The sequence below is a fragment of the Poecile atricapillus genome, chromosome W (assembly GCF_030490865.1).
Source record: "Poecile atricapillus isolate bPoeAtr1 chromosome W, bPoeAtr1.hap1, whole genome shotgun sequence".
Lineage (NCBI taxonomy): Eukaryota > Metazoa > Chordata > Aves > Passeriformes > Paridae > Poecile > Poecile atricapillus.
The window spans coordinates 21,604,803-21,630,660 of record NC_081288.1 but is presented as its reverse complement, the minus strand read 5'-3'; the positions used below and the strand labels follow the sequence as shown (position 1 = coordinate 21,630,660).

Below are 25,858 nucleotides of genomic sequence, written 5' to 3'. Positions count from 1 at the left end.
GTAAAGCACTTGCTATGGTGTACAAGTCATGCAACTGTGATGCTGCTAACATAACACCAATCACAATAAACTGTACAGACCCTCCTGGTCTTTCTCAAATGCTCTCATTCAAAAAGGAAAAAAGATTTCATAATCCTTATCTATCAAGTAGAAAGCTCATATCTCATATTATTTAATATATTATTGTACAAACACTGTTGTGTCAATGTATCTCCAGGAAGCTTTTCATAAGCTTGATTTGGCAACCATCTTTTTAGGGGAGACAAACTTGTATCACCCTGAAGTTACCAGTAAAACACTGCAGTAGCTACCCAGATAATTTTGAAAAAGAAGCACAAAATACAGTCCCACTAAAACCATCATTTTGCCAAACTTCTTTGAAAGGATCAGATTCAACCTCTAACACTTGCAGGCTTCATTTGGTTTCTCAACAAAATCACAAAAAAAGCCAGTTTCTCTGCCAGTATATCCAGTTCCAAAACATTCCAGAAAGAGTGTCCTTTTGCCTTGTGTTTGAACACAGAAGCTCAAATCAAATGTGAGGCCCTCAAACTTGTGTGTCTGAAGGTTGAGGACATGGTGCTCTCACAGGTGATGCTCAGCTCTGGAAGGACCTGGACTCTGTTGGACTGCAGGGTATGGCCATTGCTCAAGAGTGGCTGGGAGACTTTTCAGTCTGGCAGACAAAACCCTTTTGTTTGCATTTGTTAAGATCAGCAGAGGAAAACACTGCAATGGTTTTATTGTGAATGGGCCAAGTGTCTGAGGGCAGGCAGGTCTTACAAAGCAATATAACTTACATTTAAAGAATGACTAAATTTAAAGCAAAAAAGAAAAATTCATTGGGTGCTGATTTGGAAAGTGGAGTAGCCATTTGCCAGTCTGATCTGATCTTAATGCTTATAATAAAACCCCAAACTGAGAACATTTTGTATAACTTTGGACTCGATATTTTCTTATATTATCATCACTAATTTTGTATGGAAGTTTTTGACAGCAGTCCACATCTATAAGAGAACTCTGTGAGCATTCAATAACACTGCATTTGATGTCAGAAGCCACAGCATTGCCTTTGCTTGCTACTTGAAAGAAACGTATCAATACAATAATGTTGCAAAAAGGCAAAATGAAAGATGCCCCCAGGAGGGGAAGGCTCTTCAGCAAATAGATGAAGGCAGCTGACAACAGAAAGGGTTAAACATGGCAACAAAACATATCTTCTCCATGTGATCAATGCTCTTTTAAAAAAATAAAAATAAAGCCCAGAGTAGGCCTGAATTAGACTATGATATGGATTTTATTGGCTGAGTTTGCCACTAAACCTGCAAAGTGGCCAATATGTTTTACTGGTTAAAGCACTGCCCTTCCACAAGAGCTGAGATGCTTTAAGCTGTGCTCCCTTTCTTGCCTGTAAAGCACAGTTATAGCTGGTGCAGCTTCTCCACGAGGAAAATCAGTACAACAGACATCAAATCTTATAAAACACCGTGAAGGGAAGCTAATGATGATCTCAGAAAACCATTTAAGACCTAGGATAAAAACAGATTTACACAGACTCAAAGAGTTTAAGGCAAAAGCATCATCATAGAGCAGAAGGAGCCCTGGAAGAAACTCAGCAAGTTATCTGCTTCATCCCCTTGCCACAAGGCAACATCAGCCAAACCAGCACTGACAGCTGTTTGTCTAACCTGTTCTTAAAAACCCAGCAAACCCTGACTTCCCACAGCATCCCCAGGCAGTCCACCCCAGCACTGGACCTTTTCCGTCACTGCAGAGGTTTCCCCTTCTGCAGTGAGTCACCACAGATATTGTAAATCATTAGATTTCACCACCTACATCCATAATGTGTACATATATATTTTAAATATATCTTCAATAAAGCATGCTGATAGCATAAAAAAATCAAACTGCTGAAAAATATAAAAGTATTTTCAGAGTAGTGCCTCCATTCACAAGGGGAAAGAGTCCACACGTACTGGTGGTTTCTTTGTCAAAAATTTTGCACCTTTCTGACCTTCAAAATGCAAAGTTAAAGTAAAATCATTAGTAGCATAGAGAAGGATTAAGCCTAAATCAACCTGAAAATAAAGCTAAATGGAATTCTTAAAACCAAGATTTTGTTAGTGACCCATCTCCCCTCAGTTTACACTGCTGAAAGTGGCACTAGAGGGCTCAGGTCTTGAAAGACAGCAGCCTCCTTCTTCAATTTGAATTTCAGATCTAACTGTTAGTGAGCAAAGAGAAAGAACTGATCTGTTTGTAGTTGATATAATCTTAATACAGGTGGTGACAACTCTTTCAGGAGCAGACTGGTTTTAAGATACTAGCCAAAAGCCAGACTTGGCTGAAGTGATATGAAGGATATGGAGATACCACAGTTTTGGGTGGGGAAAAAATGAGATAATGCCCTTATTTGGTTGTTTCATTAGCAGTGTGGGTCCACAAAGAAACCCACAGCTTGCTTTGAGAGCTGGAAACCCTCCCTGTAGCTGTTCAGTGTAAAATCAAGGGATTGTCTGCAGCCAGGTCTATTAACACCTCCAATGGCCATTGTTTCTGACTCTGGGGAGTTTCCCCCTAGTATCAGGTTCAGGTATCTAAGACAAGCACTAAGTTTTTCACTATTAAATTCTGTCTAATGGCAAGGAAGCATCATGAGTTTGTGGCAGCTGCTTGGCAGCTCTGCCACACTGGGTTGGCAGTGTCAGCCCACATCACAGCACAACAGCATAACCAGCACAGCTTCCTCCATTGCACGCACATTTGGGAAGGATCAGAACACAGTCCAAAATTCAGCAGGTGGAGAGTCCCATCCAGCTTCCCCAGCCTCTGCACTGTGGTGAGCAAGAGACACTGGCAGCAAATATCAGTGGACAGCAACCTCCCCGTTCTGTATTTGCAAAACATTTAGGATAACACCACTCCGATAATGACTCCTGCCATTATTGCAGTGCAACCAATAAATATTGGATTTGTGTGTGTGGTAGCTGAGCTTCTCCTGCCCCACACGTGTTTTGCTGCTTGAAGGGGGAGGAGTGACATTATCAGAACACACAGTGTGGGAAGACAAGAAAAGAAATAACTGAGTGATGGGGGGCAAGAATTGCTCAGGCCAGGCCTTGCTATGCATGCCAGAATGAGGAGCAGGCACCCATCCCCAAACCAGCAGCAAGCTGTCCACCCTACTTCACACTGCATGCATGCATCCTCTCCCAAAGCTCATCTGGCCTCCCACTAAACCATCTGACACTCTTTCCCTCTGCTATTTGAATGAGGAAGGGAGGATGCAGGAAGGGAATATTTTAGGCTAAGCGTCTGACACCCAGAAGCTTGACCCTCTGCTGACTCAGATTGCTGACTAAAGGCTGCTGTTGCAGGCAGCCCTCTGTTCCTTTCTACTTGCCACAAAATACAATTTCATTTGCTTAAATTTAATTCCTGATTAATAACAATTTCTTGTTTTAGCAGCTGTCTGACATTCAAGAAAATGCACAGGAATCTCATTATTTCTTTCTTACTCTTTGTTCTTCCTGCCCCATATGCTCCTTTTATCATTCTTGCAAAGCCCCACCACTCACTTTGAAGAGCCATCAGGACACTTTGGGGCCATGCGGGGAATTTACTGCTCACATCCTGCCATCCCTCATCTCTACCCAGGGTTTGTTCAAGATCCTTTCTTTCTGCATCACACAATATATAGATTGAATTTGAGGGAACACCTCATTATTTGGTTTTGTGATGTCCTTAAGTAATTTCAGGCAACCAAAAGAATTTTTTCTTTTAACTAAGTTGATCATGGTTTTGTGACTGACATAAATGGCATGAACTACTAAAAAAAAAAAAAATAAAGTACAGTCTATGTTATTTATATTCTGTATTAGCAATATGGGGGAAAAAATTGTCTTTATCACTTCTTCAAGCAACTGCTCTCCACTGCTGGCAGGCAATCCTACTGCCAGCTTATCCATTCATGATCACACCTGTACCCTACATTAGGATTTATCCCGGATTTTCAGCTATATTAAACTGGCTTTTACCTAAAGTACATAATCACATCTATATCTGACTCTCATGACTTGTGTGCATGAAGGGGTACAGGTTTCTAACACAGTGGGTGAAAGCACTGGGAAGGAAAGGATTATTTTCAACTAACCAGTGACCAATAACAAACTGTGTTATCCTCCACAGTTTCATGGATGCTCGGTTCAGTTATGGGTTTTATCCAATAGATGGCTCCTCAGTAGCAGGAAGGATTCTCCCCCGCTCTCCTTTCCTTCACAGAGTTTCAATATGACTTTCTAATATTTACACAGCTATTATCTTGCAAATATAGGCATTTTGTGCACACTGATAAACACACAGAAGAAGCATGTGTGCGTGAATTAAAGAACAAAAGAAAAATTAGGTGACATTTTATATTACTGCCTGCCACTTTGTCCTCTCCCAGCACGGGGATGCATGAAAAATTATAGCCTGGAATGATTCCTGAAGTCAAACTAAAAAAAAATAAAAAATACAACTATAGAAACATTAACAGCACACCAAATACAAGCTGTCTTTCTCCCCAAAAATATGAGAATATCTCCCACATCTTACATATCCCTGACTGAGCAATACTTAAGGAACTTACAGGCATCATTACTAGTCTGTCAACAAAAGACTTTTCACAAGAAAAAAAAAAAAAATCCTGCGTGTAATTATCGATATAATGACCCAGAAGAGTTCTGTGTAATTTGCAGGGTGCAAGTTAACATCATCATGAGTAATGTTAACATTTCTGAGACAGTGAAAGTGAATACATTTTTGTTGTTTTACAGAAAAACATAATTAGAATAAAAACCCCCAAGATATTCAGAAAAATCATGTTTTTCCCGTATAGGTAGTTGTGACTTCTCTGAATTAGAAGAGAAGTTTCCAGTCATTTCTGTCCTGAGATCTATCCTGCATCTCAGTCAGATCTTGCAAGATCCTGTCAAAACCTGGCAGTAACCCAACTTTGGGATTATGACCCTCTGGTCCAATGATCCAACCACATGATCAACAGAAAACAGAACACCCACAATAAATAATAAATAATAAATTGAACAGAAGCCAGACCACTGCTGTTTAAATTCCCATGATTTAACACTTCAATGGGAATTAAGTATAAGGCCCCTATATCTGCTGTTAGCATCACTAAATAATATAAAATAAAATAATATCACTCCTAATAATAACCTTTATCCTTGAAATATTAAGCTGCCTTGAAAAGTGGGGGAAAAATACTATTTTACTACAAATACACATTGTATATAAATATGTGTAAATATAAATATATATATATATAAATACACACATATAAATATGTAACATCATAACATTAGCACAATTACAGCCAAAATAACCATCAAGAAAAAAAAAACTGTTTCATCCCTGTCCAAAGCTGAGCACAATCACTGGTCTCATTTCAGCATTCCAAAAGGACTTGCCTAATTCCATGCCTCAAATCAGCTCTTCTCTGGCTCAAACCTGGAAAATTCAAACCAACTGGCCCCTTGCTTGTTCCAAAATAAGCTCAGCAGCAGCATGCTTGAGCGTGAGGCTGTGACACTGTTGCTCTCCTTTAGCCCTGACACCCCAAGCAGCCCTCTATCCTTGATGTGTGTAATGCCGAGAAACAGCATGAGTAAAGGTAGCCTTATCATCTGGTGATCCCTCTTTGGCTCTTTGCATGCTCAAAGACACTGCTCTTAAACTCCATGGAGCAGATTTAAACCCTGACCAGTCCCAGTCGTGGTGAAACACCAAAGCTCCATCTTTCCACTTGTCTCTCTCTCTCCCAGGAGACTGCAGCCAGCAGAACTTAGCCCCAAAGCCAAGCCTGCAGACTTTCACCCGCCTTCTCTCTCTTTAAGGAACAAATATACAGGCATGCCAAAAAATCAGAGTTCACAACTAGAATACTGACAATCATTTTCACCGTGGAGCAGTTTAAAAGAGGCAGCAGTGATATTCATTAAGCTGTTAATAATGGATTGTGGCACAAAGCAATTTATCAAGTTTCCACTGTAATTAAAATCACTGAATATTCGGGCACTTGCAATGCACCTAGCTCTCCCTGCTTCTGAAGCTTTACATTTTAATGTGAATTATAGCTCCCTCTCCCCAGAGAGCTACTAAAAAGCCCATTTTAATTGGTATGTTTTTAATTGAGATTACATTATTAAAAAGTGTAAATTTCTGTTGAGGAGAGAAAGGAGGTGCTCAGCTCCCCTTTAGTCTCTGTCTCCCTTAGATATAGCTTGCTTATCCCAGCGGGAGGGAAAAATGAAGGGTAGATGCTGTGAAGGAAGAGGAGAAAGCCCTGAACACTCACAGGCTGTGAAGCCAGGACAAGGCAGCACTGACTGCCACAGACGCAGGATTTTCTAGGTGGATTTTAAGGAAGGAGAGGAATCTCCATCACCATTCAGGCTGCTCTTAACAAAAGGCAGGCGGAAAACACCACGCAGGGATTCCTGCCTCGTAGCCAGCTGACATCGAGGGCACATTTCAGCAAGCCTCTCCTCGAGGTTACCAGTGACAGACAATCTGTCGCTTTCCATAATAAGTAACTCTAATATTAAATTCTCCTCAAAATGCAGGTACGGTCATGAGTGGATGGGGTGTAGCAAAAGCCTCTGGCTCTGCTGGCTCCAGAAGGCTGGGGGGAGGTGGGAGCAGGCAGGGAGAGGCAGTCCCTAGGGCTGCCTGGACACGGTGGCAAGAAGAGAATTGTCCCAGCAAAAAAAAAAGCCGATTGCCTTTGTGCACAGAGGTGGTCAGAACGACGCGTCACCACAAAAGAAAAGCAACTTCATGCACCTGGCATCCTAATGCTGGCCACTTAAACAGTTCTCCTGCTGGCAAGATGGACTGACAGTGCCTCTTGTAAGTAGGAGTATGGATCTGCTAAGGTAAGTAGACAGGAGAGAAAAGGGAGAAATATCAAAGGAGTACAAAGTAGATGGCAACAGCTGAGACAGATCAAGGAAAAAACCTCCAGAGATCAAAACACACCAAAAGATGGACAAGATGGTTGAACAAGAATGAAATATCATGGAACAGCTTTTTCATAACTGCTTCAGTAAAGGTCATATTGTATTGCAAAAAGAAGGCAGTCCATGGGGCTGAGAGAGGTCAAACAGAGGCAAACAGAGACACACAGAGACTGAGACACAAATTCAAAGATCACCTACTAATACTACAAATGCTGCAAACCCCCCATCTAGTTCTGGTGGTGACTCAGGAAGGAAGAATGGTGAACCAATAGCGTATAAAAGAAAGAAAAAAAGGATGAAATGCGAAAGACAAAACTGAAATTTTCAAAACCTACAGAGCAAGGGAAAGCTCTGTTAACTGCAATTAGGTCAGTAAATCTGTGATTTTTTTCTAAATTAAGAATTTAGATGCTGTGCTCTAGTTACACGTGTCAGAGGAAAGCCTCCTTGTAGTGGGAAAGTACCCAAACATGCTATTGCTCTGAACAGCAAGGTAAAACTAATATTTGAAATTCCTAGTCCCAGTCAATAGACCCCTTGCAGATTGAGATCAAGAGTAAATACAAGCAAAAAAAAGACTGTGTAAACAAAGATTAGATCTTATGTCCCACCCTGGCATTAAAGACCACTAGTCTGCTGTGCAGAAAGTTAATTTCCAGATTATATAATTTAATGCGAGATTCCTTTTGCTAGCTGGTTTGAAAACCCCACACCCAGATCACAGATGAAGCAGGAAAAGGAAGGACTTTCAGAGAACTCAAGTAGAATCTTCTGAGAAACTTGTGAGAGCACACTGTAAGGGTAACATAAAGAAGAGATGAAGTAAGAGAGTAAGAGAGACAAATAACATAAGAAAGGGAATGCACACAACCTCGGGGTAACAATATTCCCTATCAGCTGAAGGGGTAAATACTGAGACCATACCATGAAGGAAAACAAATGACAGGAAGCAGGAAAAGATAGGCTGGGCAAGATTTGCTTTATGCCAACAGAATCACAAAGGAAAACTGTGCTTCCAAGCCTATAGGAAAGATGACCCTGAAAGACAGATTTAACACTACTTAGACTGGCTGTTTTGCAGAGATGAAAACATGCAGCAGAAGGGCCAGATTACTTACTGACTTGGCATGTACCAACAGATATATGACCACATCAGATTCTACTCTGAGTGCTATAAAAGAAAGGCAGCTGGATGTGCTTTACTGCCTTCCAAAAAACAGAGAACTTTTTTTGAGCCCCATACACAACAAAGTCTCATTAGGTATGTGAAATTTTTGTGGCTTCAGCACCCAGGAACATTTCCCCAAATACATACAGTGACCCACCAGGTTGCGACAGCCATGATTCAATTATTTTCTCTGATAAGTGTATCGGGAAAGTTGCTAACCAACCAAAGGGACAAACTTTATGTCTAAGGTCATGAAAGAGCAGCACTGAGTACTAGGTATAAAAAGTATTAAAGCCAATGCCACATCCTCCTCAAACAGATGGCCTTTCAGAAAGATTTAATCAGACACTGAAATGCATGCTGCGAATACTCATTACAAGCACAGGATCAGGCTGGGACAAGTGGCCAGCACTGACGTTATTGCCTACAGGGAATAACCACAGGCATAAACAGGATTTGCAGTGTTTGAACCTCACTGTGGATAGCAAGCACAGGGTCCCTTCTTGATCATAAAGGAGGGTAAAGCAAAAAATTCATGATGAGGTAGACCAGGTCTACACTGCAGAGGAGAAGCAAGAGACCTAGACCCTTATAAGGAGCAACCACCTAATTTCTTTTGCTTTCTTATCCTCTGTTTTTTTGCCTGTGCTGGTCACACCACCACAAAACTCAGTGACAGAGGCCAGTTTGCTCTGGATCCTACCTTCAAAGAACAGTGAGGTCTTGCTCACCTTATTTTAGTGGACACATAAAATAGAGCTGTGACCACTCCATGCCCTTCAGTATCAAGAAGAAAAACAGGATATAGCCACAACAACTAGCACCCAGAAAAAAAAGGGAAAAAAAAAAAAAAAAAGACTTTTCATCTGTCCTTCAGTGATGGGGGTGGCTTCTTTGAAAAAGGCAGGTTTGCTTTTCAATTCTTTCCTCTTCAGTTTTTCAGAGAAATTTTACTGCAAACATTATTTGGAAGCATTCTTAAGCTATCTTTTGACCTGGATTTTCAATAAACAATATTTTAAGAGAATTATTTTAACATGCAAACACAGTTTTTAAAAGTCACTAAAATCCTTGACATTACCAACAACTGAGCATGTGAATTTATTTCTTTTTACTCAAGATGAAAAAGTCTTTTTTCAGTGCTAAAGATCCCACCCTTCTTAAATAAAAGATGTTTCTCATATGCTGTAGATTGGCAAAGCCAAATGTCCATCTTCACTTCCCACACTGGCTGGTGAAAACAGGAGGAAAATACACACAAAACTTATTGACAGAAACATTTAAGTCCTTTCTCCTTTCACCTCTGAAGGCATCCTTGTTGGCTTACTGACTTCCTGTGGATTAATGCTGCTACAGGGAGCATCTGAACCTCCCCTGGTCTGCCCAGAAAGGGCCAAACTTGCAATTGTTTTGAAGGCCCTCTGACGGAACCTCACCACACATCTCTTAGAAAGTGAACTTAACTTCTCCTGCATAGATACTCACATTTTCCTGGTACTATCCACAAGATGACTCTTGGCAACCGTGGATATGCAAAGACTTAACCAGATTAATCACCATGAACACCCTGGTGCTTCAATTTAATTGCTGTCCATTAGCACAAGTCTATGTTCTTGCAAACTGAAGCATGGTCATCGCCCGTACCTGGCACTGCTGAGGCTGCACCTTGAGCGCTGTGTTCAGTTTTGGGCCCCTCACTACAAGAAAGACATCAATGTGCTGGAACATGCCCAGAAAAGGGCAGTGGAGCTGGGGAAGGGTCTGGAGCACCAGTCTGATGAGGAGCAGCTGAAGGAGCTGGGGTTATTTATCCTAGAGAAAACAAGGCTCAGAGGGAACCTTATCACTCCCTACAATCACCTGAAAGGAGGTGGGTGTTAGGTAGGGGTTGGTCTTTTTTTCACTAGTAATACAACAAGAGGAAATGGCATCAAGTTGTGCCAAAGGAAGACTTTGGATATTAGTAAAAATCTCTTTGCTAAAAGGGTGGTCAGCTGTTGGACTATGCTGCCCAGGGAAGGGGTTCAATTACTAACCCTGGAAGTATGTAAAAGTCATGTAGATGTGGCACTTGGTGGACATGGTTTAGTGGTGGACATGACAGTGCTGGGTGAATGGGTTGGATTTAATGAACTTAAAGGCCTGTTATAATCTGAATGATTCTGTGTGAGCAGTGCTCCAAGAAGTCATGGAGATGGCTCATGTGCATGATGGCACTTTGAATCCCAGAGTGTAGCTGAGGTGGGATGTGTGAAATGTCAGACAGGGACATCACTCCTGACACCTCCTGAAGTGGAGATTCACTGCAGTGGTTGAGAAAGACCAAAATGGAGTGGAGAGAGCTGGAGGCATCAGAGAAAGAATGACAGATGTCAAGATTATATTGTCAGGGTTGGTGCAGGGTTTGCTGCAGTGGGGCAGACAATATATACCTGACACCTATACCTTGTCCAGAGTCCATGAAGCACCCTAAGCCATAACCAAGGACACAGTAAAACGGTGCATTAGAGCAAAGGGTGAGCAATAGCAGGCAGACCTGCTTGTGCTTGCTTGCAGCAGGTAGCCAAGCAGATATTTGCTAACTTCTTGTGGCTCACAGGTTTTCTGAGCTGTAGAACTGTGACAGATACAGCAGTAATGCAAAACTCTTCCTGCACGTCTCGGGGAAGCAAGAAAGCCACCAGTCTCGTTATTTATTCTGTCCTTGTTCTCTTTTGAGCAGAGAGACTGCAGAGCTGCATTTCATGATGAATAAACCTCAGCCAGACACTTCAGCCCAGGCCTGAAGCCCAAAGATCACATTTGGTAAGCCTGCAGTTCCTCCTTGGAAAGATAACAACAGGGTGATCAAGAAATTTCAACAGGTGCCCAAAAGTAATAGGGACCTCAAGTTCATTTCCATTCAAAGTTTTGTGATTTTATTATATTTAAATACTCACTTCAGAAACCCTGAGAAAGTTATAAAACTCATTAGATCTTTAAAAAAATAAAATAAAAAAAAATTAAAAAATTTTCTTCAAATATGGGAAGGAAGGAAGGCAATTTAAACAGCAAGCAAATGGCTTGACTTTTAAAAGAAGGCAAATAAATAAAATTCCTTTTAATGTCATGCTACTCATTTTTTTTCCTCAGAATCACTGCATGCTGCCCTAGCACAGACACCAGATTTAATGTTCAAAAGATTTTTTAAGGTTTTTTATTCTAGAGCAATCATACCCTTCTGCTAAAAGCAGCAGAAATAGAGATTTGAGAACTGTGTTCACATTTAGCCCAAATTTCCTCTATATCTTTAAAACACACATTTACTTTTCTGCAAAGTCCACACTTCCACCTGACAAAGGCAGTGGATAATGGGATGATCAAACTGTGAGAACATCCCAGAAGAGAATCACAGCATCCTTCCAACAGAATTAGAAAAACAAAAGGACCAGACTGCTCCTTGGTTTTGCTGACTTTATTAATCAATAGAAATAGATTATTTAATATTGCCATATAGTGTGTATCCTTAAATGGACACCACCTGCTTCCTAACACAAACGAATTTTGCTTGGTTTTCTATAAGGGCAAGAATACTGCACACTATTACAAGGTGTCTAATCCTCTCATCTGCTGTTTCTGTAGAAAAATATTTACTTTTAAACATCTGTATTGCATTTACACAGTTCAAACACACACACAGCTCCTGGAATGTACATAGTATTTAGCAAATTTTTAACTAACTTTTCTTTGTAATTGTATAGTTTTCCCTTGACAAGGAGAGGATCAGACTTTTTCAGGAGGATTACCTCTGCTCAACTCATTTCAAGCAGCTCTTGAATAAAATAGTTCATTAGTTCATGAAAAGGAAAGACTCCAGGGAACTAATGGGGAAGGAAGAGAAAAGAACAGTGTCACAGTAATTAGGTTTTCAGATTGTCGCTTATCCTCCAGAATGCAGGTACACACGCACACGTCCCTCTTCCCTATAGGGGAGATCATTGCATGTTTTCCCCTGGGAATCAGTGTTCCAGAGATTAAAAATCTAACCCAACCATAATTTCCCAGAAAGATACTAAAAGATAACTCTTCTTTATAACACATTTCAGTTGCTAGTCCACAGAGCAAGAGAAGTCCACCCCCTTTGCAAGTATTTAAATACCTTACTTTCAGAGTTACTGAAAATTCAGTTCTCTGACCCTTTTAGGCTCCCATGGCTGATGCTGAAAAACCAAAGGACTTCCACTCTCTAGGAATCTCTCATGCCTGCCTAGGTGTATGGGCAACCTGGGAAAAGCAGACACTGCCCGTAGCTACTGGTGATCAGGGAAAAGATTGGCTAGGAATGAGGATGGAAAGCAGGGAAAACTGGAGGAGGTTGCACTTGTTGACCATAGGACGGCCTCTTTTGATCTACACCTGGCACAGTAGACTATAGAGCATCCCAGAGCCACACCAATTAAAAAGAGGCCAAATCATCACCAGGACTGACACCAGTGTGCAGTTTCTGTGTGACTTTACATCACAGGGCTAAAAGGGAAGCATGGCTCACAGAAGCACAGCCTTCACACTCTTCCCCTGTTCCTTCTGTCTGCTCTTCATCTGCATTAAAAGCACCCAAGTAGTCCCTAAGACTCCAGCCAGATTGACTGAACAGCAAATGCCAGGGTATGGTTCTGGTGATACTTGCCTGTGCTTTGTCACCCTCTCATTCCAAATTGGCATCAAGAAGCAGCTGATGGTCATAAGAAACAAAATCAGATCACTACTGGCCTGGCATGGATTATGTGACCTTGAATTATGCATTCATAGCAGACAGTATGACTGGAAAAATCAGGAAATATCAGACGAGTGTGTTGAAGCCTCTATGAATTCTCCACTTCTCCTTGTTAAAGGATGTGTATTTTCATTAGTGGATTATCTCACAGATCTGTTGTGACTTTCAAAAAATAATGTTTTGCAATAGCCTTAAATTGTTACATTACCGGTGTTGTTTTTACTATGGATTACAGATGAAACTCTGGACCTTCATCTGCTGACAGGGAGCTTTGTTTCAACCCACAACTTTAGAAAGGAGTCTCAGTTTTGAGGACTATGAAAGACTCCTTCATCTAGACATCATAATTTAAAAGAAACCCGTAGGTTAAGAACTGAGCTATGACAGGATATAAGAATAGCTCTAACACAAAAACAATTTGCATATCAGATTATTAAATGAAAATCTATCAAAGTATCATTTATTGACGTAAACAAATAGCCTATCTGCCTGTCTTTGGAAACATTTTGCCTGAGGGAAAAATTTAAACCTGGGCAGATAATCAGGGTAAGGTATTTGAACATTTAAATCTTGCTGGATTCTTTAAAGTAGGTGTTAAGTGGTGCATTAAATTTGTGCTGTTTCTTCTGAGCAGGGTAAATTTGCTCTTCTGTAAATAGTGGGAAAAGCCTTTTACAATAATTTGAATCCATGAATAAATGTAATGTATTAAAATTTCTAAAGTACAAGCATTAAATGTTTTTGTACATAAGCCAAATGAGTGGAATATCCAGGACTAAAATTATTTGAGTGACCACAGAATGATAATATATAATTAAAATTACATCTGCACCACTAACTGATGGGATGAGAGAAAGTGACATCACAGATCTCATATAAACTGCAAGCATATTATTAGATCTAAACCTGGCTGTAAAATTACTATCTACCCAAGGGATTATCTTTAGGCATTCAGAAGCATTGTTTCATTTACTGATAGAACAGGGATGATAACAGGCTGACTTTGCTTGTCACATTGTTTTTTGGCCTTTCTTTATTCTTTGTTCACATTAGCTGTAGATGAGAGGAAGACAAGCTTTAGCTGAATCACTGTCGTGGAGCTTTTCATTGTTTTACAGTTTGTTCCAAAGGCTTTTTTTATCCTCCCTACCCCCTCCCCTCAAGAAAAGAATCCCAAAGCATTTTTAATGGTGATAAAATCAATGGGGAGTAAAAGATGCACACAATGTAACATCTAGGAATGTGGCAAACTAAGGAATACCCATTGGCCTAATGCACCTCAGGGAGACCATAAAACTTTGCTTATAGCTCTCATTATTAGCACAAAGAACCAGTGGCTGCTAGTTATATCTTGGCCTTATTAAAATTCAGTGCCAAAACTCCAGCTGGTTTCAGTGGGTACATTTCATCATTTGAGACCTAGGACAGAGGACAATTCCCCTTCACATGCAGGGCTATCTGGGGCACCTAATCTCTACAGATTTAATTTCTGCATTAAAATGAAAAAAACCTGCATTTTGTTCTGTTTCACACACCATTTTTATGTCTCTGGCAAATATTAGTTGCCTATATTTGTAACAAGACTCATGTGCCACCAACCTAAAACACTCAAAATTCTAAAAGCATATAACAAGACAGGCAGTGAAAAGAGAAAAAAGAAAGCTCCAAACTTTCCAGTCACTTTTGAACAATAATGATCCTGAACTGCAAAGGGGACCTAATTTGCCTTTAGAAATCTGTCCCTAAGTGTCTAAAGCCTAGCACTTGAAATAGTTCCTATATGCCAATTTTGCAAACTAAGCAAAAGTCCATGAGCAGACAGGTCCCCAGGTAGTCATGGAGCTGTGCATACACTGCTGAGGCAAACATGGACCTTGCACTTCCTTCCACATTGTCCTGGTGTTGGGCAGCTACTGCCACGTGTTATCTCTTACAGCACCTCCCAATATCCCTCCCAACAGAACCATAAGCCTCTGCTCCATCAGCCACTCTAACCTGCAAACAGGCTGCATCATGCAGATTTCTGCATCCTGATCTTCTCACTACAATCTTGCCTTCTTCTGAGTTTTCCCTTGTTAAAGGGAGTGATCAGCTCTAGCACAGTGGAAGGATTGATCCCCTCAGTGCTACAGCCACAGAAACAACTGCATTTCACTAATAACGGCTAATACAGCAACCATTTTTAATCCACATTAGGCTGTTTCATTGCCCCTTTTATCCATCCATAATTCATCCACAGAATAGACTTTCCATGCAGACCCCTTTGGCATGATTTAAAGCTGTCCATACCTACAGCCATATCTGTATGCCATTAGAAGTTCACGCTGGACCTATGCAGGAGAAATGCCTACAAGCAGTTTATACACATCATCACTGCCAGAAAATATTCCTGCAGCACTCAGCCTGGGCCAGGAACCACGTTTATGAATCATGACTTGTTTGTGGCCAGTCAGTGGTGCTTACCATCTTTTGGGTGAAAAGAAAAGCAAAGACTGATGAAGGTGGGCTGAAGGAACAACAAGCAGCATGTGATAAACTGCAACAAATGTAGAAATGAGATATCGCTGCAGAAAGTCAAAGAGCAGCAATATGTGTGAATATAAATGTTATTTTTAAATGTGTCCTGGAAGTAATGTAGGGTAAACCAAAATTTATTTTACCCTGAAAATGGCTTCCATGGGGCGAAGCTGTGAGAGTAAGTTGGGAGAATCCATTCTCACCTATGCTGATACAATATTAATGGTTTCCTTCATGTGGATGTTGTGTTTCATGCCAATTGTTATGCAAAAATTTGTCTCAGTTACCTAAAAATGGAATTCTCACCGATATTCTTTGTTTCTCACTACACATCCATATTCCTTCATGAAAAGAAAAGGAATGAAACTTCATGCAGTAAAAGGAAATGAAGTGAAATGAAAAAAAAAATTAATGAAAAAATATGAAAATAAATGAAAGAAAACCTAAAGAAATGAAATTAAATGAAATCTCAAGATTTCATTTCTTTTCATGAAACGAATTTTCATTTCATGAAAGGAAATAAAATGAAAAATCAAATAATAAAATTAAATGAAACATCATGGAATAAAGGGAAATTAAATTTTAAAAACATTAAAATAAAATAAATGAAACAAAGAAATTAAACGAAATCTTGGGATTTCATGAATGAATGAAAATTATATTGAAAAATTAAGGAATGAAATGAAATGAAGTTAAATTAAAAGAAATTAAAAGAAATTAAAGGAAATATAGGAAAATGGAATTAGATGGAATCTCAAGATTTCATGTCCTTTCACAAAATGAGTTTTCATTTCATGAAAAGAAATGACGTGCCAAATCAAAGAATGAAATTAAATGAAATGAAAAAATTAAATTATATGAAACATAACAAAATGAAATTAAATGAAATCTTGGGATTTCATTTCATGAAAGGAATGAAATGACAAGGAATGAAATGAAATGAAATAAAACTCAGTGGAAAGAAAGGAGAAGAAAGGAAAAATAAAATGAAATTTAGTGAAATCTTGGGATTTAATTTCCTTTCATGCTTGCTTTTTTGGACAAAAGAAGAACTTTTGTATCACAGACCCAAAGCACAGGCCTACGTTCCAAATGCTTCATATACCAAAAATAGAGAGACTTTCATAAAAATTGATGTGCCTTCACAGACTTCATAAAACAAGAGTGATTAGAAACAAACACAAAAAACCTCCTCAGAGTTCCTTATGTCCAAAAAAAGAGGTAACAAATTATTTGCTAACAATGGGTAGCCATTTGTTTGCACACTTCAGGTGGTATTTACTACCCTTCCATTTAGCCATCTCAGCATCAGGTGACTGCTCTAACCAGACATTCAGGTTCTTCCCATGTTCCAAAGCAGCAGGAACTGTCACAGGACTCTGTGAAAACCTGCCCCAGCTCTTAGGTAGAGACTGGGTTGAAGCACTCAGTGGGGGCTTCTTTTTCTCTGGTCCTTGAAGAAAAGTAGTGTAGACATGACATATGACTTCAGGGTGAGAAAAAATTCCACAGTCTTGAGTCCTTTCTTCTGGTTCTAGAAACTAGGCTAAGAAGTCATCCCAGATGTAACCTTTTCACATCCTTACTTGAAGAGAAATACTAAGATAAGCAATATTGGAATTGAAGTGTTAACAATTCTGCCTGATGGTACATGAAGCTAAAAATTAATCAAATCATCATTAAAATACATTGAATGTTCAAAGAGATTCAGTTTGTTTTTCAAACAGAGGCTTATGCCACTTCTATTTTTTTCTCAAAACATTTGCTTATCCATATATTTATCAAAGAAATAGTCTTACCTCAGCTGCATCTTGCTGGTGTCTGTAGACAATTGCATTTTTTATGGTTTGGATAAAAAATCCATTCAGTTTCTTTTGTTTCTTGTTGGGAAAAATGCGTAGCAATGGGATCATTATGAATGGGAAAGAAACTGTAAGAGATTTTAAGGAAGAAAACATTGAATCAGACTGAGAGGGCATATAATAGTCCCCCTCACTCTTCCTTAATATTATAAAACTTATCAAGAGGAATGTGTTCCTTATACGAAAGCTGATTTTTCCTCTCCCTTTAGCAACCTGTGGGGGTGGAAGAAAAAGAGGATTGCCTTTTAGAGATGTCCTGCTGTCCAGGACTCTCCAGACAGATGCCTTCCAATCTTGTTTCCACAATGCCTCAGGAGTTTGTTTCAGATTTTTGGTGTCACAAAGCCACCACAACAAAGGGGAGCACTATTTCCCCTGCCTGATCAGATAATTATATAGGGAAGGGGGGGGATCTTGAACTGGCCTAGCAGCTTGAAATTGGGTATTTTTTTCATTCCTGTTTACAGCTCTCCAGTATTAGGGATCTATATGAAGGATGGGGCTCTTTAGCAGGGCCTTTTGCAGTAGGACAAAGACTATGGGGTTTAAACTAAAAGTAGGCCAATTCAAATTAGATATAAGGAAGAAGTTCTTTACAATGAAGCTTGTAAAACAGGGGCACTGGTTGCCCAGAGAGGTGGTGGATGCCCCATCCCCAGGAAGATCCCCGGGAACATCCAAGACCAGGATGGACGGGGCTCTGAGCAAACTGACCTAGTTGAAGACATCTCTGCTTATTTCAGAGGATTGACTAGATGACTTTTTAAGTCTTCCAACGCAGACTGTTACATGAATCTATTTATTTTGCTTCTCTAAACAAGCCACAGACTCAGGAAGTGGGATGTTATCACAAGAATTGTCTCCAGTCCTGACTTTTATAGTCACAACCTAGAAACCTGAGTGAAGCCTTACATCCTAATAAACTCCTCATTAACTTATGAACAACTTATGACTAACAAATCAATCGTTGGAAATAACCTGTCCTGCCAACAGGGCAACTACATCGTGGAAATTCTCACCACATTAATGAACAAGCAGAAAGAGGTGAACCAAGGAATCCAAGTCCAAACACTACAGAAACTTTCTTTAATGAAGGACACACTCTTAGATGTATAGGTGCACATTTCTGTCCCTTAAGAAATTGGTTACAAATCACATTTTGCAATCAGGTTAAACGTGAACCCCAGGGCAATTTGGATACACAATTCCAGAAGGAAACAGTTGATGCACTGCAAGTACAGGTGCAATCTGTAATGCCAGCAGGATCAGATGGGCACAGGAAACTTCGCCACTGTGCCACCTGAAACTACTGTGTGCAGGTCTAGATAACAAGATGATAAAACCTCAAAAGCCTTAATTATGCCATGGCTACCTCAGCTCTGATTCTTACTGCCCTTGAATTATCAAGATCATCACCACCATGAAGCCTTAAGCTTTCATGCCCTACAACTACATGGCCATATACCCTACTCTTGCACTGCCTATCTATTAATCTAAAATAAATGCATTCTCTTCATGACACTTGTGATCTTTATCCTTCGAAACATCAACCAGGCTGTGGACAGTATTCAAAAAAGAATTGTGAGTACTTACACAATCTGTTTATATTCTTCCACGTCTTTTCTTTAGTGGGTTTTTAATGGATGGGATTTCAGTCTCTACTAAGCAAACCAAGTGCACAAAAACTTTACACTTAGGTCCCAAAGGGCAATTACTCTGTTTTAGTAAGAAGTGTATTATGTAAGTATTGTAGAAACTGCAGGACACAGAAACTTTCCTGTCAGATGAACCAGGAGTATTGTTCCTGGACTCTCAGTTTCTGGAGTAAGTCTCATTAATGGTGACAAGACCTGTAGAGCATATGGTAGAAATCTCAAGGGTAGAAGTGGCCTGTAGGTTGCATTCTGAATCCCTCTGAATAATGTCAGTTATAATACTTTCTGCTCTGGCTTCAGCATATTTTGAAATTTGAGAATGAATTTTATGAACTTAACACAAGAAAGTAGACAAATGTAGACTATACTCACGGATTAGAATGAGAAGAGGCTTAAACAAAGACATTTCAAAGAATGTTCTGCAATTCTTAACAAAGGGGTCATCAGGATTTTTCTGAGAATCCACCTCAGTACCAAAGGCTACACTACCAACAACATCCAAGGTAAAGCAGTTGTAACACCTGCATTTAATTGAAAAATGATAAATCATTATCTACAAATCACATAACCATTAATATCTTGCTTCTACAAACATCATAAAACATTAATTTTTGCCACCAAGTTTCTTTTTTCTTTCAGACTTGAGCTGTGCCAACCAGAGATGTTTCCATCATTCTGACAAATGCTGATGCTTGATAATGATAACTTTCTCCACATCTACAAAGTGAACTTATTTTCATACTGCTCAGTAGTTCCACTAACATTTTATTAAAAACAATTTCATTTGTTATGACCTAGAAATCAAATGTAACACATCAGAGACGAATAAGCATTTTCTTAGCATTCATCCTAACAAATGAGATCATTCCTTTCTCATTTTTAACTGCAAAAACCACACCTACTTCCAGTCCAGTCAAAGCTCTTAATCTTAAATCTTAATCTTAAAGGTCTTTAAGGATTTCCTTCTTCTTCATACCTCCTTTGTAGTGTAACTCTGGACAAAACCAAGAGAAACTGACATCATGCGAAATCTGTATCTCTGCAGAGGAGCAGACGGTGTTTTGAGAACGCCAAATGATCTGTGGACCATGATCTAGAAACTTCAGAACTTACTAAATGGCTCCCTGCATATCTGAACATCTATCCAGTTGTCTTACCATCTTTATTTTCCTAATGGGCAGCTCTATAAAGATTTGAGATAAGTGGACTGAGAATGTAAAATATCCTTGGAATTCTGATCTGTGGTGAAGTAAGCAACATCTGTACTTCCATGATCCTTACAAAAGGCTAATATCAATCTCTGGGGGTTTAATCTGAGTGAGCATATATGAAGAGAAGAACAGGAGTCAGGCCCATTATATCCTGTATGTATTACATGAATCAGTATTTTTAAACTATGATCTTTGTGATCTTTCATTCTGATCACACCAGAGAAGATTTAGAAGATAACAACAACAATGCAAAACCAAGTAAGTTCTTTTGGTCTTCAACTCATTCAAACACACACACATTCACAAAAAGCATCATTAGAAGTTAAAATGTTAAAAGAGGGGGCACTGCTATAAAGCAATTATTTCAGAAGGACTCAATCATCTACCTCTCCAAGGTACTGAAAAAAAAACAAAACCAACCTTAAAAACTGAATTTTGAGTTGTTGGCAAACACAAAACATCTAAAGACAACTAAGGTCACAGGAGGTTACAGATATATCCAAAAAAACGAGCTCCCAAGGCAATTCTGTAAAACTGCAGTGGAATGAGAATCACATTTATAAACACATCAAACCTGCAGAAACGGTACTATGGTAAAACAACTGGAAGATCATGTTCCGAGATGGTCAACATCATTCCATTATACTTTCAAAGGGTCTTTTCCAAAGTGTCTCTTGAGAGGTGAAACCCTATAATGGATCAATAGCTAAAAGACCAGTCAAAGACAAAGGGCGAATGGAAATAAGGGAAAAGACTGGAAGGACTGAAAAGGTCAGTTTTCATCCCAGCAGTAGGCTAGTATAATGTATCTTGAGGCTTCATAGCATCTCTTCAGCTGTTTAATAAAGAGATCTCTGTGCATGCGCACACACACACACACACACACACACTTGCAAGTGCCCGTGTGAACATGCACATGTACATGTGCACATGTACTTGGAAAAAAAGATGAATAAATTGTGGCTAAATATCCATTTTTTCTGATGAAACAATATTATTTGTGCTGCTTCAGTTTGGTAAAAATCATGAAGATCTTCAGAGGGCACTGACCAACCCAGCAAATGAAGTGTAAGCAAAATGAAGCAAAAATAGTGCCTGTTAGAAAGAATGCATTTGAACTACTACCCAGGATCTTAGAGGAAATGCATCTACTCAGAGAATGGAGTAGATGTTCAGAACAGCGTTGTGAACAGTTCAGTGAAGACCTCTGATGAAAGAGCAACAGAAAAGATAATAGGATATTAAATGCATAACAAATGAGAAAAAGTACAATATGGAAAATATTAAAATGTCATTTTATAAATCAATGGTGCATTTTCATTTAGAGTACTGATCCTGTTGTTTCACAAAAACCTAGCATGCTATGAGAGAGGGTTATGAAAAAAGTGGTAAGAATGATTAAGTGCAGGAAGAAACTTCATATGAAAAAAAGTAAAAGAGTGATGGACTAGATATATTTGATACTAGATCAATTCTTATGTTTGTACATTATTGGCAGCCTGTAGAGAACAGACTGGACAGGGACGGGTGCAGCCTTCCTTTGTTCTTCCAGCTGTTAAAACTTCATTAAATAACTGCCAGAAATACATTAGATGCTTTACCAAAATTACTTTTCAAGTATGCAATGGCTGTCCCCAGGAAGAAAAGGCTTTTATCAGACACACTCTCTATTAAACTATGATCTCCACTTTTTAAAGTGAGGGAGGTAAAAAAATCTTTTATACAGTAAGTGTGAATTTAGAATAACTGCTGCTATTGACTTTTTTCTTTTTTTTTAATAAACTGCTACTAATTTTTGGCATGTTGAACATACCTCTGGATATCAAAAGCTTTGCCAGAATCTGCGTAGACCTTCAAGTTACACAGCAGGATGTCACAGGCCTGATTTATCAGTGGTGTCATCTGGAAAGGAATATATTGAATTGTGAAAAAAACATTAAAATGTTAAGAAAAAGAACAACAAACAAAAATAATGATTTTAAATTATTTTTATCGGATAAATGGGATAGAGAGCTCAGGTTCCTCTGCAGGTGTTGTGAGGCACTTATGCACAGGTAAGGTGAAATGTTGGCAGTTTCTGCTCAAAATAAACCTACAACTTACAGGGATGCCCTTCTCCAGCTCTGGGCCTAAATACAAGGGGCTGTGTCACCTACCTGACCAATAGTTCTTGCCCCAGTACATACACAGAGTGCTATCAGGCAAAAACGTCCCCCTCTCTGTTTAATCACTCCCTATTCCAAACAAGGATTTATCATGATCTTTATTTGGACTACATCACATTTAGGTTACATATGCTCCAGGGCAGAAGGAATAATGTTTTCCCAAGTCCTGTAAAGGCACTGGCATCAGTTCTATCCTGCTGTCTCTCAGTTTGAGGGGCTTAACATGTACACTAGAAAATGACCCTGGATACCACTACAAGCTGCTAAGGGCAAACTGCTATTGGTACAGGAAGAAAGGCTTTTCTGAAGTGCTGATGCCATTAAATGGATATTTGTGTGAATTTATTCATCTTTCTAGTCACTGACACTTGCTGGTCAGGTAGATTTAACCACAGCTTGGCTGTAGCCAACAGTGCAATAGTCTCTTCTTAAGGCTCCATGGAAACCTTAGCACAGGAAAACATCAAGGCCTTATTAAGGTCTCACTTTCTGTCTCTCTAGCTTCCTACCTATGAGGAATCAGACACTTTCCTGATTGCACCAAATGGGGGGACAGAGGAAGGAGGACAATCCAGCCATGAACCAAAAGGAATTATATCCTATAGCTCTTTCCATATAGACTACCAAGAACAGCCTACAACTTAATACCAGAGTCTTGCCTCAACAACTATGCTAAGTATCAGCAACACACACACAGAAACTTGCCTTTCCTTCCTGAACTACCTCCTTCAGCACACAGATGTCAACAAACATGAGAACATACTTATCCTACTCCTCTGACATTCTTGTTACCAAAAAAGACTTACTGCAGCCTCGCAGCACACTCTGAGAGCTATGCAGCCTGCCCAGCCAAGTCCATTTTGCTTGGCACTTCTACCTCTGTGAAACTGGCATAACACTTTGTGCACAGGCACACTGCCATCTTAACACATGGGCACGACTATACACAGTCAAAAGGCCAACGCGGGAGCATCCAATATGTTTTCCGAAGGCACACGTCTGACTCAAGAATGTGTCTAGCTGCTCTCGAGGTCCCGTGCCTATGTGAGAGAAATTGCACAGCAAAGCCAGGTCGATTTGGGCTTTGCCACAGTCTCACAAGGCAACTCCGTGCCAGATTAGTGTCTGGTAAAAGTAGCTGTTACGCTTTTGGGAGGTGCACACTGCAGTATGTGGCAGTCTTCTTCCCCTTTTGGCTATCCAAAGAAGGTCCCCTGCAGCAAGCTTTTTCTCAAATGGTTCAACCAAATTAATACATTTCTGTTCAACAGATTGAACCAAGGTGAAATACTTCATAATCTCTGGGTCCAGGCCCCCCCAGTGAATTGAACCAGCCAAGGAGAGCAAAATGAAAATCCGTTTTTTTAACAGGTATGATGTTTCTGAAACAGATGGTGATCATTTCAGATTTTCCCTTTATTGCCTTATTTTCTCTTTTATTCTTCATCACACCACCAGATCTGTAACCAGCCAGCTGGTTGCTATCACTTTTCAACAGCTGGCAGAGATGTCAGGGGCATGTATGTCTGGCCAGGGCATCCCACAGCACCTCTGCACTTTGCACATTCCACCAGCCTTTAAAAATACTGTTGCAATTCATTCCTAGCCATAAGGTATTTTTATTAGGAAATCTAACCAGGAAAACAGGAACGGGGCACATGGATTTGATTTACTGTTAGCATGATAATAACAGCCACATTAATAACACAATTATTTGTATGTGAAAGCTACAGGGGATATCTGCTCCAAAATCCTAGGTTAGGTTTGGGTTTTTTATTCCCCTGGGGGACATAAATTAGTCCAAGATTGCAAACTAAAAAGACCACAGACTGAAACATTCTCAAGTCTCATAACACCTCAAAATCTTTGTCTGATTGTCAAGAAAAATAAAGTAGTGTCAGGGGAGGTAAACTATACCAAGTGTAGAAACTGGCACAGAAACAGACACATTGACCTACACTGCCTTGGATATCAGTGACTTCCCATACATTCTGATTTGCCAGTCAGAACATAAAACCTGCATAACCTGCCTGAGATTCAGTTCTTGGTGGGTAAATAAGACCCAGCTGCTTTGTGTTCAGACTGGCTGAGAGTACAGGATGAAGAAAGATCTAAACAATATGGTCCCTGTAAATATTTGATCTGACAGTTATCTAATAGCAAGAGTAGCCCAGAGTCCAAATTTCTTTCTTTTTGCCAAGGAAGAGCATTTGGGGTTAGGGTTTTCATGATGCCAGGGGCTTTGCTGTATGAATCCTGCCAATATGCTATTTGGCACATAACAACAATTAGCTTCTGATTCTCCGTATGCACAGAGCATGTGGATCTTTGCACTATTCAAAGGCATCAGAGTCACATTCCTCTAGTTAGATGTGGCCCTCAGTATTCACCAGTATTATTATTCCCCTTATTATTAGCATCCAAACTAGAAACTAGAAATTTGGATCATATTCACTGTAGGCAGATACACTGGAGACTTTACTGCTCACAGACGGCAAGCAGAAGTCATATTGGGCCTCCTGTCCCACCAGTGTTATGAAATGTAAAGGAAGGAGAATGAGAAAAAAGACAAGAATCACTTTTCTTCCAGAATTCAAGTCCCTGAACAAAACCAGGAAAAGAGCAGAGTATCAGAAAGATGTTTTATGAGATGATTTGTTTCACCTGAGAGTGAAGTCCTGCTCTTCCTGGGCACAACTTAGCCAAAATGAGCAACTCAACAAGATGTTGGCCTGTGGCTCAAGTTTATGCACATTTCACATATCAGTTTTTACATTAGTGATTTGCTTTGCCTTAGGTGAGCACACTTGCTTTGTCCAGCAGCAACAGCAGTTTCCAGAGACACTCCCAAAATGCCTTTGACCAATGTGCACAGACTAACAGCAAATCAAGTAAAACTTAATGGTTGGACTGCCAGATCTAATGTCCTAGTGGGACATGAAAGATCTACATGCCTGAGAGTGACACTAGAGGATTTTTTTTCACTGTTCTGCCATGTTATTACCAGTTCTGCTTTATGTCTCCCTTTGTTTGAAAGAAATGCCTCAACACAAACTCCACTTCACAGGTCATTTAGGACAATACTACATTAAGCTGTGCTCTCCTTTAATTTTTGTGTTCTGTTTTGTTTAAATGGTTTGTTAATGGAGGAAAGGATCCCTGGCATACTGATAGGAGATGACAAGACTACTGCAGCACCATCAGAATAAATAAAAATCAATAGGTTTTCTGCTGGTGTTGGCTGTAAAAGAGAGTAAAGCTATTTATCAAGTCTGACAAGGAGTCCAGAACTGCAGGATCATCATAGGCACCACAGCAAAAAGAAGAGGAACAAAATAAGAAATACTAAATAGAGAATCAAGGTTGGTACAGCAAGATCACTAACATGTCAGCTTGTTTCAATACGTAACAGCTGAGGAGAGCATGACAGGAACACTGGGAAATGTTTCTGTTACTTAGAGCCTCTAGGTATTATAATTCACCAATTCCTCATGAATTACATCTTGGA

General features: G+C 39.7%; 1 protein-coding gene across 3 annotated transcripts in view; it reads right to left on the bottom strand.

Moving 5' to 3' along the window:
- The window catches only part of LOC131592364 (thromboxane-A synthase-like), a 229,298-nt gene that overhangs the window by 70,270 nt on the left and 133,170 nt on the right, over positions 1-25,858 (bottom strand). For all 3 annotated transcript variants that reach the window (XM_058863822.1, XM_058863824.1, XM_058863823.1), the window contains 3 exons: positions 21,999-22,087; positions 19,347-19,495; positions 17,257-17,387 (listed from right to left, as the gene is read on the bottom strand). In XM_058863822.1, the coding sequence (XP_058719805.1) occupies positions 17,257-17,387; positions 19,347-19,495; positions 21,999-22,087 (369 nt within the window). The remainder of the gene's footprint in view (positions 1-17,256; positions 17,388-19,346; positions 19,496-21,998; positions 22,088-25,858) is intronic.